The sequence below is a fragment of the Dipodomys merriami genome, unplaced genomic scaffold (genome assembly GCF_024711535.1).
Source record: "Dipodomys merriami isolate MVZ:Mamm:240054 unplaced genomic scaffold, mDipMer1.0.p SCAF_7, whole genome shotgun sequence".
Taxonomy (NCBI): Eukaryota; Metazoa; Chordata; class Mammalia; order Rodentia; family Heteromyidae; genus Dipodomys; species Dipodomys merriami.
In genome coordinates this window covers 22,810,001-22,828,215 of record NW_027206290.1, presented here as the reverse complement: position 1 = coordinate 22,828,215, position 18,215 = coordinate 22,810,001, and the positions used below count along the sequence as shown (strand labels likewise).

General features: G+C 35.3%; 1 protein-coding gene across 3 annotated transcripts in view; it reads left to right on the top strand.

The window, feature by feature from the left end:
• Positions 1-18,215, top strand: part of Dpyd (dihydropyrimidine dehydrogenase) — a 709,900-nt gene that overhangs the window by 163,341 nt on the left and 528,344 nt on the right. For all 3 annotated transcript variants that reach the window (XM_070007768.1, XM_070007767.1, XM_070007769.1), the window contains exon 4: positions 9,237-9,324. In XM_070007768.1, coding sequence (XP_069863869.1) covers positions 9,237-9,324 — 88 coding nt within the window. The remainder of the gene's footprint in view (positions 1-9,236; positions 9,325-18,215) is intronic.

Here is an 18,215-nt window from a genome sequence, read left to right as displayed (position 1 = left end):
TTCCTGCCAGCATGTTAATGGCCATTCAAACTGGGGTAAGGTGAAATCTCTATGTTGTTTTGATTTGCATTTCTTTTAAGACCAGAGATGTTGAACATCTCTTCATGTGTCTATTAACCATTTTTTAAAATTATTGTGAAAATACCATCCAGAGGGGTTACAATTACATTAAATCTCCCAACAACAATCCCATTAGCCATTCTTATTTCTTCTTCAGAGAAGTTTCTCTTTTAAGTCTGTAGCCCACTTAGTAATTGAATTGCTGTTTCTTTGAGGATTTATTTTTGGAAGTTTTAATTTTTTGGATCAAAGACCTCAATATAAGAGTAGATATCCTGAGAATATTACAGGAAAGAATAGGAGAAACACTAGGGCTCCATAGCACAGGCCAAAGCTTCCTAAGTAAAGATCTAGAATCACAACAGGTCAAAGAAAGACTAGATAAATGGAATTGCACCAAACTGAAGAGTTTCAGCATGACAAAGGAGATAGCTAGCAAGATCAATAGAAAGCCTGCAGAATGGAGATCTTTACTAGCTATGCATCAGACAAGAGACTCATATCTAAAATATACATAGGGAAGTGGAATTTGAAAGCCAGGATACGTTTTCCTCACAGTGTTTCCTGCAGTGATTTTGCTCTCCCCACCCTCTGAGCATAACGATTAGTCCATTCGTTAGGCATAGAATCCAGCCTTCTCCTGGCACTCTTCTCATTTGTATTGGTTCCTTTTGTGTCATGTGACAAAGTTCCTGAGACAGAACTTCAGGGTTCACAGCTTTATAGGAGAAGGCATGTCGCCTTGTGACAGTTCACATTTTATAGCACCTGAGACCATGTAGAGAAGAATAAAGGACGAGATCCAGCCCTCACTGACTCACTCCCAGTGACTTCCTTCCTCCAGCTCCTCACTACTCAGGGACATTCCCAGAACCACCTTAAATACAGCTAGAAACCAAGTCTTCAATACAAGAGCCTTTGGGAAAGAAAATTCATACCTAAACCATAATATAATTATTTAAAACTTGTTCTGTTGTATAGTAATTTTGTTTCAAATGCTTAAAGCCACAATAGATTGAAAAGCATTAAGTGCTGACCTTACTTTAAATATATATATGTATATGTTTTGTGCGTGTGTGTGCATGTGTGTGTGTGTGCATGTGTGTGTGCGTGCATGCATGTATGCTGGCTCTGGGTCTTGAACTCAGGGCCTGGCTGCTAGCCTTCAGCACAAAAGCCGAAGGCTAGCACTCTCACTTGAGCCGCACCTCCACTTCTGGCTTTTTGGTAGTTAATTGGAGATTAAAGTCTCAGAGACTTTTCTGCCTGGGTTACCTTTGAGTAGTGATTCTCAGCTCTCAGCATCCTGAGTAACTAGGATTTCAGGTATGAGCAATTAGGCCTAGCCCTACTTCTTTAAGTGATTTATTTTCTTATTATTTCTATTTGTGCCTATGCCCATGATAGGAAGGCATTTTTCATAATGAATCTACCTGAAGTTTTTGATATATACTGACCCTGTACCTTGCTTCTCCTCCTCCATCATACACCCCAGACTTTACAGTCATCTCTTTCCATGTCTCTTAGAGGATAAAGAAAATACTACCAAGTCAAGTATAGCATCCTAGGCTGGATACAGAGACTCAGTATGTAATGCCAGCTACATTAGAAGTAGAGATCAGGAGGATGGTAGGTTCCAGCTTAGATGACAAGCACAGGTAGGAAGATCTTGGTCCAACGCTGGCCCTGGGGGCAAAAATGAAACCTATTTGAAAAATAACTAGGGCAAGACCCAAGCAGTAGAATTTAGCTGGCACAAGGCCCTGAATTGAAACCTTTGCACCATTTAAAAAGAAAAAGAATAATTTTCTAAAACCATTCTCATTTCTACTCTTTCTGCATTGTAAAGCAGGGCAGTGTGTGTGCGCGCACAAAAATATTTTAGAAAGTGATATAAACTCAGTCTCTTATGAAGGCATTTTTATTTGCAAGATACCCGGATATAGCAGTTTGTGATATCTTTACTACTGAAGTTTTTGTAACTTATCTTAATTTTATGAAAAGACCCACATAAAGTATCTTTCTAATGCAAACAGCTATACCAAAAAGTTTTTACAATTAGTAATATTAGTAGCTTGTTCACACCATAATAAGAAGTACAGGAAGGTAAAACCACAGAATAGGCAATGGACTGCAGTAGAGAACTCAAGCCTCAGCTCAGCCACTTCCCATCTGGGATTCCCAGAGCCTTGATAGCTGCTAAGGTTAGCTAAGTCTTCAGTACTGCAATCCCATAAAACCTTGACCCTTTCATCTTGACTTGAGAAGTTTTCTTGAGCAGACAGTTAAGACTCTCTTTCACTTTAGTTTTGTTCCTCCTTAAAGTAAATTGGACTCCAGGTGAGATCTTACTCTGGTCTTTCTCTAGGTGTGAGTTCCTTACTTGCTTTTTCTTCTCAGTGCTCTGATTACTGTAACAAGGAGGCACTGGTGTCTGGAAGAGACAGACTCAGTAAAATACCACTTTTAAAGTTCTAACCTGTCCTCAGGAAAGTGTGTATGTGGGGGTGTAATAGGCTAATGTGTTATGGTCTTTTTAGCAGCTGCTGTGGGGTGGCTTCTAACAGATTTCTGAAGCTTGACTTCTCACATGTGTGCAAAAGAAATAACAGGACTCCTATTTTAGTTCTCAAAATCTATTATACAGGAAGACCAAAAAAAGAATACGGAATTGATGATATGTCTTATTCTGTATTTCACAATATGTATTGATATCTGAGATATCAAGGAATTCTCTGGAGGATCAGAGCAAGCTGTCAGGAAGTTCTCAACTATGTTTTATTCCTGGCTCATAATCATTGTCATCCAGCAAATGATTTTACACATCAGTTCTGTGTGAATTGTAAACTCTTCCTAATTTTCTTCTCCTGAATTGTTTCAAAGGCCCTAATGCAAATTTCTGATAGATAAATTGCTTGATTTAGAAAACATGTTTGATGATTATATAGACATAAATATTAAAAGCCTTAAAATTTTGAATTCATATGTGTGGTTAAAAGGCAAATGGGTTATAGAATTAAAGTTCAGTTACTTTAGTGGTTTATCATAGCTTCAAGTCCAATAACATGAAGAAATTGGCCCATTACACATATTAAGAATACACAGGGTTGTATGCATATACACAGAAGCTGACTAAAGGATAATATATTTAGGGGAGAAGTTTAGGGGTATAACTTTTATGAATAAGTATCAAACCATTTAACAAAATGAGTACCAGGAAGCTGAATTATGTTTTTTGCCCCTAGGAAAGGAGTGACAAGAAAAGGGGAGCATGAATGGAGGGAGGAAGGGTGAAAATAGTCATGATATTTAATGTACATTAAGTCAAAGTTTAGCTACCTAGCTTGAAGTTAGGCAATGGATGGGGAAAGGTGAAGGGAGAATGATGGAAGGAATGGCATTGACCAAGATGCATTGTATTCATAACCTGTGTGGTAGAAATGATTAATACGTAATAATAAATTTAAAAAAGAATATTCAAAATCAGTTCCAAATGTTCTGAAGCCAGTAGGACCATGTAGTGTAATGAGATAAGCAGCATCAGGAAGTTCTAGGAGTGGCTGTTAATGGAATATGGAGAGAAGAAAAGTGGTATACACAGCCAGAAAATTATTGGAAGCTGAGGGTGAATTTTGCCTATTTACTGGGTCAGAATCTGAAATTAGCCTTTTTTTCATTTTTAGATCCTTTTATTGGCCTGGGTATATGACACAAAAGCCATGAAAAGAGAGACATGCATGCTCTATCCATCCTTTATTCCTTGAGTCCTCCCAGTTTTCAGCAGGAATGTTGTTCTTCAGTGAGAGATGTTACTAGACTCCAGGTTCACCTACACTGATGGTGCATGTATGGTTGAGAAGCTAGGTCCCTTGCCATCTGCATCTTCTCATGTAGCTAGAGCTTCTGAATGTTACTCAGCATCAAAGATGTGAAGAATGAAGAATGACAATACCAACATTAAATAAATATTTTAACTTTTTTTTTGTCATTGGTCATGGCGCTTGAACTCAGGGCCAGGGCATTGCCCCTACATTTTTACTCTACCACTTTGAGCTGGAATGCCACTTCCAGATTTCTGATGGTCATCTGGAGGTTAGAGTCTCATGGACTTTCCTACCCAGGCTCACTTTGAGCAGAGATCCTCAGATCTCAGCCTCCTAAGTAGCTAGGGTCACAGGTGTTAACCAATAATGCCTAACTTATTTTAACTTTTAATGTAAAAATGGACTCCCCAAATTCTAAAATAGAAACAGCCAATATAGGTTATTTATAGTCTGTTGAAAAAATATGGATTCTAATAAAACCAAGATAATGAAAAATAAATATAAAGTTTATTTTTAAGTACACGTGTGTGTGTGTGTGTGTGTGTGTGTGTGTGTGTGTGTGTGTGTTATGAGGAATTAAGTCATTTAAACTCATGAAGTAGAAAATAACAAGCATAGATTACAGTTCCAGCTGCTGGGTTTGCTTATCAATAGAAGAAGCAGGCATCTGTTCTTAGATGTAGGAGGAATAAAATGGCGATTTCATTACTTAACACACTTTCTGGGGTTATAATAGAAGTAAAGCTGTCCAGTCTCATTTGACATGTGCCACTTTTCCTAGAGGAAGATCGTGGGTAAATATATCTTTTACCTCTTGTTCCTTAAGAAGCAGTGCTAAAGGTCTCACACATCTTTATAGTCGATGTTGAATCATGAAAGATTAACAATGTGGTTTTAATGAATTCTATTGTTATGCTCTCTTTTGAATGTTAAAATGAAAAGAGTTTGCCAATGCTTTAAAAATAATCTAATGTAATATACTCCTCTTTCTGTAAATGTAATTACCTGGGGATTAAAAATGCTAAACAATTATTTATTGGAATCAACTTTTGCTCCTTATGATGTATGGGAAACTAAAGTGCTTTGTAACAGGACAACTTTGAAAGGTAAAAGGGAACAAAATGAGGGAAGATAAAAACAAGTGTAATTTAAGCGTTACATCTAAGGGAAAATTTATGTAGATCTGTGGTTTACAATAATTGTTGACATATCCCCCTAAGTACTGTGTCTGTGATTTTTCACAGTATCAATCATTTAAAGCAATTTAGGTAATAACATTCTGACATGCATTTTTGCTATTTTATTTGCACCGTTTGCCTACATCCTTGTAATGCTGTACCTTTCTGATTTGGTACAGTAAATGCACTCTGTAATATCTATTATGGCGTGGTCAAAGGATAATTTATTGTCAAATAGAAAAATAGGTCAACAATAATGTCACTTGATGATCAACCCCCCCCCAAGTTTAATAAAACATCTCACCAGTATGCATTCCAGAGCAGTGGTTGGTATTTTATTAGGACTACCTGGCTATAGCAGTAGTGTAATTACTGAGCTGTCAGAGTGATAAGTGGGATTAATGGCAGCCTGATGCACTTTAGTCTGCAGAGTGCTTAGAGAATTGCAAGATGGTATTATTATCAGAGTCTGCCCATTCTGGCATATTCATGGCACCAAAGGAAAAAAAAAAAAGAATGCTACAATTCAGGTTTGCATTGCCCTGCCTCATTAACATCTGACATTTCCAACAGCTGTTATTTGTGAACTAGCTCAATAATAAAAGGAGAATTATTTGGTAAAGAGGCTTAATAACCACAACTAGAAATCCTTACATTGTCTGTGCTGTTAAGTGAATCTGTTTATGTTGAATTTCAAATTTTCTCTGGAAGAACAGAGAAAATATACTGCATATTAATATTGTGCATTCATACCTGCTATCACTGTAAGTTTTCATTTAATTGCCTTATTATTCAAGTGGGTGTTTAAAAAAGAAAGGCAGACTTGTGACTTCATTAATGGTAATCAAAATCTTTATGATGCAACAGCTCTCTCTTTATCTGCATGTGTACATTAAGCATATGTGTATAAGTATATATCTATATGCATAAATACATACATTTATGTGTATATGTGCATATGTATGTATACTCTATACAATATATCTGCCTTTCTTTTGAGTTGTTCAAATAACTTAATAGATGACAAAATATTTAAGACAGCACAATATGATTCACTGTATTTTCATATGACACGTAACAGGAACTCTTCTTAAACCAGTGTTAATATTCTATATAATAATCCATATGGCAATGACATAAAGTATTCCCTGATTTCTCCATCAAAAATCAAATAAGCAACCAAAGGAGGAGGCTGCAATGCTTGGTAAGAAATGTACGCATTATCCTGCCCATGTAATTGTAACCCCTCTGTACAGTATGTTCACAAATAAAATTAAATTAAATTTAAAAAAAAAAGAATAAAAAAAAATCAAATAAGCAATGCTTTGGATTCTTTCTGTAGTGTACATCCTATTTTCTAGGAAAAAGTTTAAAGCTCAGTAACAGTGTTTGACAAAAAAACAAATATGTATGAGTAGATAGGAATTCAATTAAATGATAGATGTGACTCTAACAATGGCATTTAGAGAAATGATAGGGGAGAGGTTTAATGACTACATTTCAGAGTGGACAATTGATTATGAAAAGCCTTCAGTACTCATTGTGTAAAATTTAATTTAAAGAGAAGGTTAAGGGCACAAACCAGAGAAAAGAGATCAGATCTGAAAACATGATATTAATTGGGTTCTGAGGAATTGGTTCAGACAATGAAGAGGAGGCCAGAAAACAAATGACAATGGGACTGCTATTGTTTTTTTGAAGGAAATGAGCCAACATCTTTATGAAAGGAAGTGAGTAGAAAATGAGCATGCTAATGACCTTTGTTGCTGAGTCATGTCCAATTCATTCTCAGTGATACCTGGAGAACTCTGGCCTGCAAACACACATGACAGTCATATGATTTCTTAATGCTGTGACTCTCCACATACCTTAATAAGTTAGAATTTCATTGATTTACCTACTACTCTGACATGTTTCTTTACAAGTTCTGCTATTTCTGTTGTTATCTTTGTGACCCTGGGGTTTGAACTCAGTACCTTCTGCTTGCTGGGCCTGTGCTCTATAACGAGCCACCTCTCCAGCCCCATTTTTTGTATGGTTATTTTTAGGCCAGTGCCTTTCTTCCAAAGTCCGGCATGTGGCTGATGTGTGATCCATGTACTACAGGTTTCCTGTAATGTCCAGTTGCATACTACTTCATCCAGCTTTGGTTGGTGGAGATGGAGTCTCGTGGGCTTTTCTGCCCAGGCTTTCCTTGAACTCTGGTCCACCCAGTCTCAGTATGCCACATATCTTAGGATAACAGGACCACCCTATTTTATCCAGCCTGGGTTGGCTGCAAACTACAAATCTCCCATTCTCAACTACCCAAGTAGCTAGGATTACAGGCATGAGCCACCACCAGTGCCCAGCTTGCTGTTTCTATTCTTGAGACCTTTCCTGTATTGTAGCTACATTCCCAAACCCAGTTTCCTTTGCTTCTGTAATATCCAGTCATCCTACAAGCTTCCATTTAAGTATTATTTCTTTTAACCTGCATTGACTTCCTCCCTTGGCATTTCACTAATCAAGAATATCAAACACTACAGTTCCATTTGTATGCCTTTTTCTTCTTCCAATCTTCAAGACCCATGAAAGCAGAAACAGAGATGGTGTCCGTCATTTCCATATTCTCATATCCCTCAGTCTGCCAACATAGCAGGTTGTATCTTGTTTTCTGTTGTTCTAGCCAATCAGAATAATATGAAAAACAGTTGAAGTTTATTATCTCACACTTTTAGATCATTGAAAGTCCCCATAGTGGGGTGCCTGCACAGGTCTCTGGTACTGATATCACAAATGGAGAGAATGGGAGAAGGAGAGAAAGCTAGAGAGAAAGCCGGGAAAGAGCCAGGCTTACTTTTTCAAACTAGTCCTTTTTAAGAACTTACAAGAGTCCAGTCCTGAATTTACAAGAGTCCAACTCCTTCTGAGAGCAGAGCCCTCAGTGACCTCATTATCTCCACAAGACCCCGCCTCAGTCAAGTCTATCACCCAAGGACCAAGCTCCTAGCACATGAAGACTTGGCAGGCACCCTGAGAACTCTGGCATAATAGATCTCTAAATATTGAATCCACGAGTAAATGAATAACCATACATGCCTAATGAACCAGTAGAGGGTGTCCTGAAGGATATAATGACAGTTGTCTCCGAGGAGTAATTGTAGCCCGTGATTCTCACAATATGGTTCTACCCAAGTAGAACACAAACTCTTCAAAGGCCTTATTTTATTTTTCCCAGTTGCATATTCACAGCTCCCCCCCATCAAAATAAATGCTGAGACTCCTCGGGGTCTCCTCAGTGGGAATCTGACATTTCTCAAGCTTTTTCTGGTTCTTAGGTGAAAACTTAAGCATATCTGCTCAGTTCCATTGGAAGGATCTGAGATGAGATTGGAAAGCAGAGACTTTTAAGTGAGTTAACAACAGATGATGAATGAAGGCAGGGGCTGGGCAGTTATTGCATACATTTTAGAGGATTCCTGCAGAAAAATTCTTTAACTGGGGCTGTGACTCTCCAACCCCCTCATTGACATGCGATTGGATGAGGCCTGCCACTAGAAAGGGTTATGACCTTACTAGAGCCTTTGCTCTTCAGCTGAAGGCAATGCAACTAGGGAAGTATGGTGCTTTGCTCCTGAATGGAAGGTATATTATGAGGTCAGTAGGATAGAAACAAATAGCTTTGCTAATATACGATGGTTTGAAATACATCAGAAAAATGTGAGGAGGGAAGGAAGGAAGAAGGGAAGAAAAGAGGAATAAAGTACAGTAAGTGGCAAAATAAGACATTTTTTTTTACCTTGGCATTTGTATGATAACTGTGGTTCCCAAGACAAGGAAGTCTGATCATAAAATACATCATTCTCTAAGCATTGTCCATGGAGTAAGAGACAGAAATCAGATTGATCTAGTAAGAAATCACCTAAATGATGTGGCTGGAGAATGTTTATTATTTTTTCTTTTAAATCTAGAAGGAACTCTGAGAAAATGGGCAATTTGTAATACTGTGTTTTTGTGGGCAAAAAACAAAATAGAGACTTTGTATTTATTATTTAAATATTTGTATCTAAAAAGGCAATAATTTTACTTTAGCTTATTGATCTTCAGTTCTGAAGGGCATGGATTTAAAAAAATAAAGATGAATGCATGAGTTATTTTCTAGTCATCTTAACCCAGCAATGTTCTTTCCTAGGTGCCTGAAATGTGTGGATGCCCCTTGTCAGAAGAGCTGTCCCACTAATCTAGATGTGAAATCATTCATCACAAGTATTGCAAATAAGGTAAATTTAAATTTATTTCTGCAAATAAGAGTGAATGACAGCATTGGCCTTGATCTCTAATTAAAATTATTTTTGCTTAAAGCACGCACACAACCTTTATAAGCATTTGAAAATGGGCCACATATTGTAAATTAAGCACTTCCAACTTGTGAATTGTTATTGTGAAAATGCATATTTATTAGCTTTAATGTCTTTAAAATAGTTTTTATCAGTTATTTCTTTTTTATATCAGCCATTCATTGTCTAGATTCATCCCAGCTTAAGCTTGCCATACATAGGTATTGTCACTGATCACCAAAACATATTTCAACTTTCAAATATTGGTTTCAAAATACTGGTTTTAAATTTGGCACGCTGGTACATGAAGGGGATAATGGTTTACTTTTTATTGAAATTCAGTTAATTTGCTTAAGATTTGAAGAAAATTTAAGCTGATAAAGTTACAGCTTAAAAAGATAGAGAACAGGCTTTGCAATAGGATAAACAGAATTTTTATCTTAATTTTTTTTGAATGGCTGGAAGATTTAGTCCAATTTTTATTCATTAGGAGAATGGTTGGTTGATTGAATAATTGACAGTAATTAATAGCATTTATTTTCTTTGCGAAAAGAACACTGGGAGCTTTTGGACAAGTGTCTTCTTTAATAAACAGTATTTCCTATAGGTTATAGAGAATTATGTCTCATAAGTTTTAGAATTCATGTCCTAAAATGTGTGGAATCCTTCCACTGGCAAGTGCTTTTTCAGATGATTTCTTAATATATCAATTTCTTGCAACAAATATTTTAGGAGGAAAAATATAGGGAAATTTATGTGGTTTTAGGTTGTTGAAAAGTTTCAGTTGCTGGTTAGATTTAGAGGCATGGTATTATTCTGAATGGTAAAATTTAATAAGAATTAAACCCTGAGTCAAAGTTTTAGACATACTACTTTTTATAAACCTATGGGAAATTGTTTACTTTTTTTTCCCACTTATGAAGATGTAGCATCTGTCTTACACAGTTTTGTAAAGAGAGTAACTCCTGCCTAAGAGAATGATTAATGTAGAAAATACTGAACAAATGTATTCTAAACATGGAATGATTAGTTTTCCTGTTTACTTAATATTGTAAATGCTATAGAAGTGATTATTATTATTTATTGTTGATACTATTTGTTATTTGCCTACTATTTGCCCCACACAGCATTGATTATCTTCAAGAAGGTCAAAGGCAATAGTAAAAAGAGATTTGTTTCCAAAGCTATCTTAGGATTCAATGTGATTGGTGTCACTACTCATGTAACACGGAATTTTACATCATTTGAAAGAGCAAGAATGTATATGTGGGCAAATATATGATTTGTTTGGACAAATATAATAAAAAATTCTAGCATACACTAGCCTGACTAAAATTAAAGAATGGTAGGAAAGAGACACAATGATTCGATTGGTATCAGTTTGTGAAGATATTTACGTTACATGTTTCACAGTTGAGACTTCATCCTATAGAATGCAGGAAATTACTACTGCTTTGCGTGTGTATTATAACTTAAAAGCAGATGAATTGAATTTAATTTCTATAGTTTGGAAGATGAATAAGAAAGCAATTTGTTCAGCAACTTCATATTATCGCAACCGTTCACTATTATTGGTTTTATGAGCAAACAACAGTGGGCCACCTTAGAAGCTCATGCTCAGCAAAATTTTCTAGATATCCTAATGCTCAATAGTTACCTTTTTACTCTCATTGGTGGACATTCTGTTTATTCAAGATCTACACAAATTTATAGGAAGAAGTGACAAAAATCTCCATAATGATATTCCTGGCAAAGTATGTAAAACATGTAAGCAACACCAGAATCACCTCTCTTTTAGGAAAACCTCTTCCCATTTGATTGATTGAATTGTTCATATTTCTACTACCTTATGGAGAACTGTGCTTCAGACTTTATTTAAACAGATTTCCCTACATATAGTGAAATGAAAGTGTAATTTTTTTGCCCAGCGTTTAAGGATCAATTTTAAGTAATGTTTTGTTCCGGGGTCACTGTAGCAATCATAAAAGGTCAATGGTTCTTGTCCTTCAAAGTCTGTCCTGTTTTAGACATGTGCTGACTGGGTCCATTGGAGGCCATCCAACCTTGTTCTGCTAGTGGGCCTCAGATCAGGAGGAGTTTCTTTCTAGGTTGAAAGGGTAATTGAATCACCTGACTCATTGAGCCTGGTGCCTCTTTGAGAAAAGGGTGTCAGTTGTGTTGTATTGTGTGAAGCTTCTGCGAGTCAGTGGAGTTTTAGGCCAATACTTCCATTCTTTATTTTCTTACAAACTGGATTACAGTTCTAGTTTCCAAAGCTACACTCAATGCTATTGTACCTCCTCAGTCAGTTTTTCTCTGTTTCCTTTGTGCGGGCTGTTGTTGGCAATTGTATCTCTCAATTGGAAGCGAAGGGTTTCTGATTCATCAAACTGTGAATACCAGGTTACATTTCTTCATAGCTTTCTTTTAACGAAACTACTCTGTGTGGAACAAAAAAGTCTGCTTTTTGAAAAACTGTTCTTCAATTTCCTTTTCCTTTCTGTTAAACAGCATTGATATGGGCTTGCTTAAAAACTATTAATTAAATTAAAACATTGATATTTGTTTATCAGTTAGTATATTTCTCTATCAATTAATGTATTTTTCTATTCTATTTTTCTATCAATTTGCATGTTTGTCTAGAAATTATATCCTGAGATTGGTTTGGCTTTTATCCTTAGAAAAATTTGAAAATATGCATTAGGTAAAAACCTAACAAAGTGACTCAAATATAAAATAAAAAGCTTTTCTTTCTAATAGATCCTTATTGAAGGAGTCAGAGGAAAAGTAAATCTAACCAGTCAACTTGATTGACAAAGACTATTGGTAGTGATATTTGCATTTTTTTTAAAAAGTGACCTTAACATGCCTGAGAACTAATATGGTATATTTGTGTATTTACCTTCTAAGTGTCACAAGGCAGAAAAGCAAAAGCGCAATAGATTTTGTACATTACCTTTTGGATTTGCATTTCCATTTCAGTGACAAAGTGGCACATACTCTTATAAAAAGTGTTCATCATTTTCAGAATAATTTTCTTTAAAAAGTATAGTTGTAATTGTATTGGCCATTTTCCTTTGGTATATATGCTTGTATGGTTAGGAGCTAAACAATTATGAGTACTTCTCTACATCTTGAGAGTACTGACACAACCTTACCTATGTACTAGGAGAGGTTACTTGAAGAGAACAAAGCCTTAGTACTATCTGTGAACTCTAATGGTACAAAGCTGTTCTTTTGCAGAATAGAATATGCCTTGTGGCTTATACCTGTAACTGTATACTCACATGCTATTTGGGCAATTTCTGATATGTTATGGGTCTGTGTGGTTTGGGGTGTTAATCTGAGGAAATCTTTGGCAAGGAAGAGGAACTTATAATTCTGCTTTCCTTTTTCCCATTTCAAAGGATAATGCCTGGTAGAAATTAATTTCAACACCTGGTGAAATGATCAGGTTCATGGCTATTATCATTGTTAAATCAAAGGAATGGCACCATTTCTGTGTATTCTGTTATCCTTTGTTGTTCTTGGAAGGTGGATGGAGACAGTATGTGTTATCTGAGGTTAATGGAGAGAACTGTTCCAAAGAGCTTTTTAATCTTTGGTGTAACAGTTCTTCAGCATTTATCTAAATCTGTAATTCTTTTTACATATCCTTCTTAGTTTCCATTGAAGTGTCTTTTATCATTATACTTTGTTTACTTTGTGATTTACTGGCACTTGAACTAAGGTTTTTTTTTTTTGTTTTTGTTTTGTTTTTCTTTACCATTTGAGCCATACCTCCACTTCTACCTTTTTTTTTTTTTAAGTGGTTAATTGGGGATGAGTTTCTCAGGTTTGTCTGTCCAGGCTTCAAACCATGATTCTCAGATTTCAGCCTCCAGAGTAGCTAAGATTAATATGAGGGTTAATGTCTTTCCATCATTTGGGGGAATTTATCATTGTTTCTTCCTTTTTTAAAATGGAACTCATTATATATTTTATATCCTGTTTATTTCATTCTTTACAATGTTCAAACCTTCATGTCTTTGATTTAGGGGACTTACATGCTAGATTATTTCCTTTATTTCAGATTAGAAGTATATTAGTGAACTTTTTACAAACTCACAATGTTACAAAAAAAAGTCTATGAGAATGGACATTTTCATTTCGGAGAGTTAGTTTAGTACTGCTAATGTGACAGCTTACATGCATTACTTTTATGATATCACTTCTCAAATCATGTGAAAGTATTTACTTGCAAGCTCTGGGATTTCATTATCCAGGGGTGGGTCTGATTATACCACATGCAGCATAGACCAACTCCATGCACCGGGTTGAGATTCCTTTTACATCTTGGAAGCTTTGTTGATGAAAGCACTGGGAGGACTGTGGCGAAGGCATTTTTCTTCACGCCTGGCTGATGCTCTACTAAGTGCCAAGTCTCTAGTTCCAGAATGCATTTTCCTTTAGAAAGGATTTACACTTGCTTCCAAGGCAGTAGCTGTACCATCAAATTTTTGGACCTAGCTTAAAATAATTTCTTCTTTTGCTGTTCTTTCAACTTAGCCAGATTCTGGGAATTAAGTCAGAAAAGTATGCAGGAGGATTAGATTATTATAAGTTTGTGAAGGATATTATTCACTTCACCCACATACCTCTTTTACTCAGGTCTTGTTTAACAGAAAGATTTCTTTGCGTTTTTAGGCAAGAAGAAAATGGTGCTAAATTCCCCGACCCCTTTTTATTGGTAATATGGGCTAATTTAGTTCTAACTTTATGGTGGAACAGTTTTAGATTCAAACCTTGGGTTAACCTTAAGCCAAAAAATACTCCTGGTCTTGGTTTTGAAAATGGACACCTATGTTCACGAACTTTGAAATGATTTTAGTGATTCTACTAGCCTAGATGATGTTTTCTTATCTTTGGTCCTTGGACTTAGTCTGGGACAAATTGAAGGTGACTTTTTATGAAAATTTTTACCCATAATTTTAACTATTTGATTAGAAAAGTTGTAGCAGATACTGAGTTCTCAATTTACACGGAAGAGTACACAAAATGTTTGCAAATCAGTAATTCGTATATACTAATTTTTAGGAGGCCTGGTGTTTGTAGGCAAGTTTTGAGGTAGTAACTGGAAGGATATATGGAAAAAAAGACAAAAATATTTTCCACGACAGATGCTGACACGGCCTTCAAAGCTACTCTACTGGAAACTTTGCCAATGTTGATACAGGAGTAAATGCATCTGGAACAACTATCCCTCTGTCATTTCACATATTTTCAGAATATTCTAGGCTTTCTCTGCATAGAAAAATACCTTTGCAAACTGAAAGAGAACTAGCAAAGCAGTTACTGAGTATCATGCTCAGACTAACAAATACTTTCAAATTATTAATGTACACCAATGCATAGCTTGCCTCATTTCTTTATCAGTTGCTGCAACCATTAACTGAATGTTTCAGAACACAACTAGTTATTTTGTATTGAATCTGGCTGATCTTAGGAACTAAATTTACAAATGTTTAAGGCAAAGGGCTGGGATATTGTTTCAAAATGTCACATCTTAAAAATCATATTGCATTAGAAAAGAGAGATATGAACATTGCCTATCAAATAATTCATCCTTCAGTAAAAACCCACATTGTTTTGTTTCTTAATACATGTCTTTGAGATTTTTAAAGGTCACATTTTATTCTCATCACAGTTAATAACATGGCCACTGCTTTTCTTTATATTTTCTTCCATAGGTAAATGTCTAAAGCAGGAAAGTGTTCTGCAACTGGAAATCAACATTTGTTAATTGTAGATTTCAAGGTGTAAGCAATAGGAATTCTGAAAGTAATTCAGTATACAAGAGAAAGGAGTTTTCCTTGTGTATTGTAAGGCACTTGTATGTTAACCAGAATATTGTTTGTGGTTGCATATGTACACTGACAGATTTTTAACATTATACCACTTTAAATGGTTTTTAAATTACAAATTATTTTTTCACACTAATGATGCCATGTCTATGTACATATATAAATTAAATTGGAAATCAAAACTTCTCTCTTCATTTATATCAAGACAAAGAAATACCTGTGTAAAGAAATGCACAGGTTACTATTTTGGATGTTTTCCCCTATATTAATAAGCAGAAAGAATGTGGCAGAAATTAGACCAAAAGTAATTCTAACCAAGCTAATCATCTCATGGTATAGAAAAGAATGTTGAAATCCAGCAAAGCAAAGTGACTTGTTCCAGCTTACACACCTGCTGGACAATGTCACCAAGTTTCCAACAGTTCTTGGAGATAGTACTCACTGCAGTGAATCAAAATTAAAGCATAGAGGACTGAGTACATAGCATAGCTGCGGTTATTGCAGAACTTTATGAGTATTTTTTACATCTGGAATGTTAGTAAATGAATCATACCTTAGACTTCATATTAAGTAAATTTGGGTTTAGTTTTCTGGAAACCACTTCAATCAATTGAATAATTGCAATTACATTGACCAATAGTAATGATATTTTTGAACAGACTAAGGAGTTTGAATTTACATACTTGTGATAGAGCCTTTCAAGAATTCTATTTGCTCCCATGGAATAGCAAGGGGGGCATGCATGGTTGTACATTTGTGCCTATGATGTTCCATGACAGTCCCTGAGTTTGTTTTTTGGTTGTTTGAGGTGGGATCATTTGAGCAGTCTGTACCTTTCTGGATATTGTTTTTGCCAATACATGAGTTTGTTATTGAAGATGTAGCAATCTGATTGGACCTTTATTTTTATAATAGATAATTCTTGAACAAAGAAAATAATGATGACACAATTTGTTTTCCTTTTTGGCCACCAAACATTAGGCACCAGTTGGGAGAGAGAGTCATTGCTGGCTATTTGGGTTGTCAATAGCACATAGGAAGTGGTCTTTTACTTCTATATGCTATTCCTCAGAAGGTAGACGCCACTGAAGGCTTCATTCTGGTTATTTTTATGAAGATGTTGAAATGATCATCTTTGTGTCCAATTAAACATATACTGTAAGGATTACAGATCAAATTTTCAGCAATTTTTATGTAGCCTATGATATTCTTTGTAGTCATAGTACTTCATCTATCAGTTTCTCAAGTTCAAACATTATCATGTGCTTTTAAGTAATAAAATATTCTTCAGTGATAGTTACAGGATTCTTCCATGTTTCCTTTACTCCACTGATCCCTAGTGCTTATATCTTTGTTACTATATTGGTATAGGTGTTCATATGTAGAAATCCACCTTATCTTCTTGAAGTACATTCAATTATGAATTAATTACAGTAAATTTAATAAACTCTGGCTTACAACAAATTAGTTAATCTTGATTTTTTTTGTTTTCCTATCTGTATTTCTGAATAACCCATTATGAATAAAAAAAAACTATGTAAATTTCTCATAAAATCTATTGCACTTTATTTATTTATTTATTTATTTATTTATTTATTTATTTATTTATTTATTTATTTATTTATTTATTTATTTATTTTGGGTCCGGTTTTGGGGGCTGAACTCTGGGCCTGGGAGCTGTCCCTCAGCTCTTCAGTTCAAGGCTAGCGCTCTACCACTTGAGCCACAGCGCCACTTCCGGCTTTTTTTCTTTTTGCTTCTGGGGTACTGAGGAATTGAACCCAGGGCCTCATGCAAGGCAAGCACTCTACCACCGGGCCACCTTCCCAGCCCCTATTGCACTTTATTTAAGAAGACATTTTTCATTACAGAAATTACAAAGGACTTGATTCTTACTGCATTTTGTACAGATGGGTTTATTGCCTGTCAAAAGAGGAAAGGTGAGCAAATGCAATGAGAACAGCCAGTGTAAATATGTGAAAATTGAAGTAGAAAAGTTGAAGGAATGGATGAGGCTGGGAAAGATGGTGGAACACCAATGAAAGCAGTAACATTGATCCAGATGCATTGTACTCACAAACTGGCATGTTGAATTGCAACTTCTTTGTACAATTTATTAAGAATAAAAAATAGAGAAAAACATAAGAAGGTAAATGGTAGTGAATAATTGTGTTTAGTATTATTGTCTGACCTCCAGTACAACAGAGAATATAGATTAGACATAATCATTGACCTTGGAAAAATAAAAGATACATGCTAGAATACTATGTAACTGTCATAAGCATTGATTTATAAGCTCAATTATCTAAGCACATATACTCAAATAAATAATGTCTTGGCATTATGTTTCTAATTAGAAAATGGCTGAAATGCTGATGAAGTTTTAAAAGAAATGTTTTTGAACAATGATAGCAAAATGTGAAAAGAACAGATTTGTGTACAGATGAACATTGTGTTCTATTTTGCTAAAGCCATCAAGTAATAACCATGCTAATTATTCATGCATGCTTAGCACTTATGGAAAGTATTCATATATTTGATAATAAATTGATGCAGGTTCACATGTACAGCAAGGTGTCTGACTAGTTCATGAGGGTGACTGTAAGTATTCATGCCCATCAAATCAAGAATAGGTGGTTAAATACTCAAAATGAGAGAAATGACAGATTTTTCATCTTTGTGTTGCATATAATAATATATTACACTCCATTTTGCAACCTGCATATCTCTATACCATTTCTATTTTATTGTTTAATAAATTGGTGATTATTTTTTCCTTCTATACTTTATAGCTTTTTTTTTTAATCTCACTGTCTTCCACATTCTACTTCCTAATGTGAGGTTTTTATTTTTCTGCAAACATTAAAATCTTAGGCAGAATTAGCACTTTACAAAAAGGCATTTTAAGGAGAAAAGGCTCACATGAGGATTGAGTGATGACTTAAGCCCCTCACATTTATTTGGTACTATACCAAGGCCTTCACATTGACA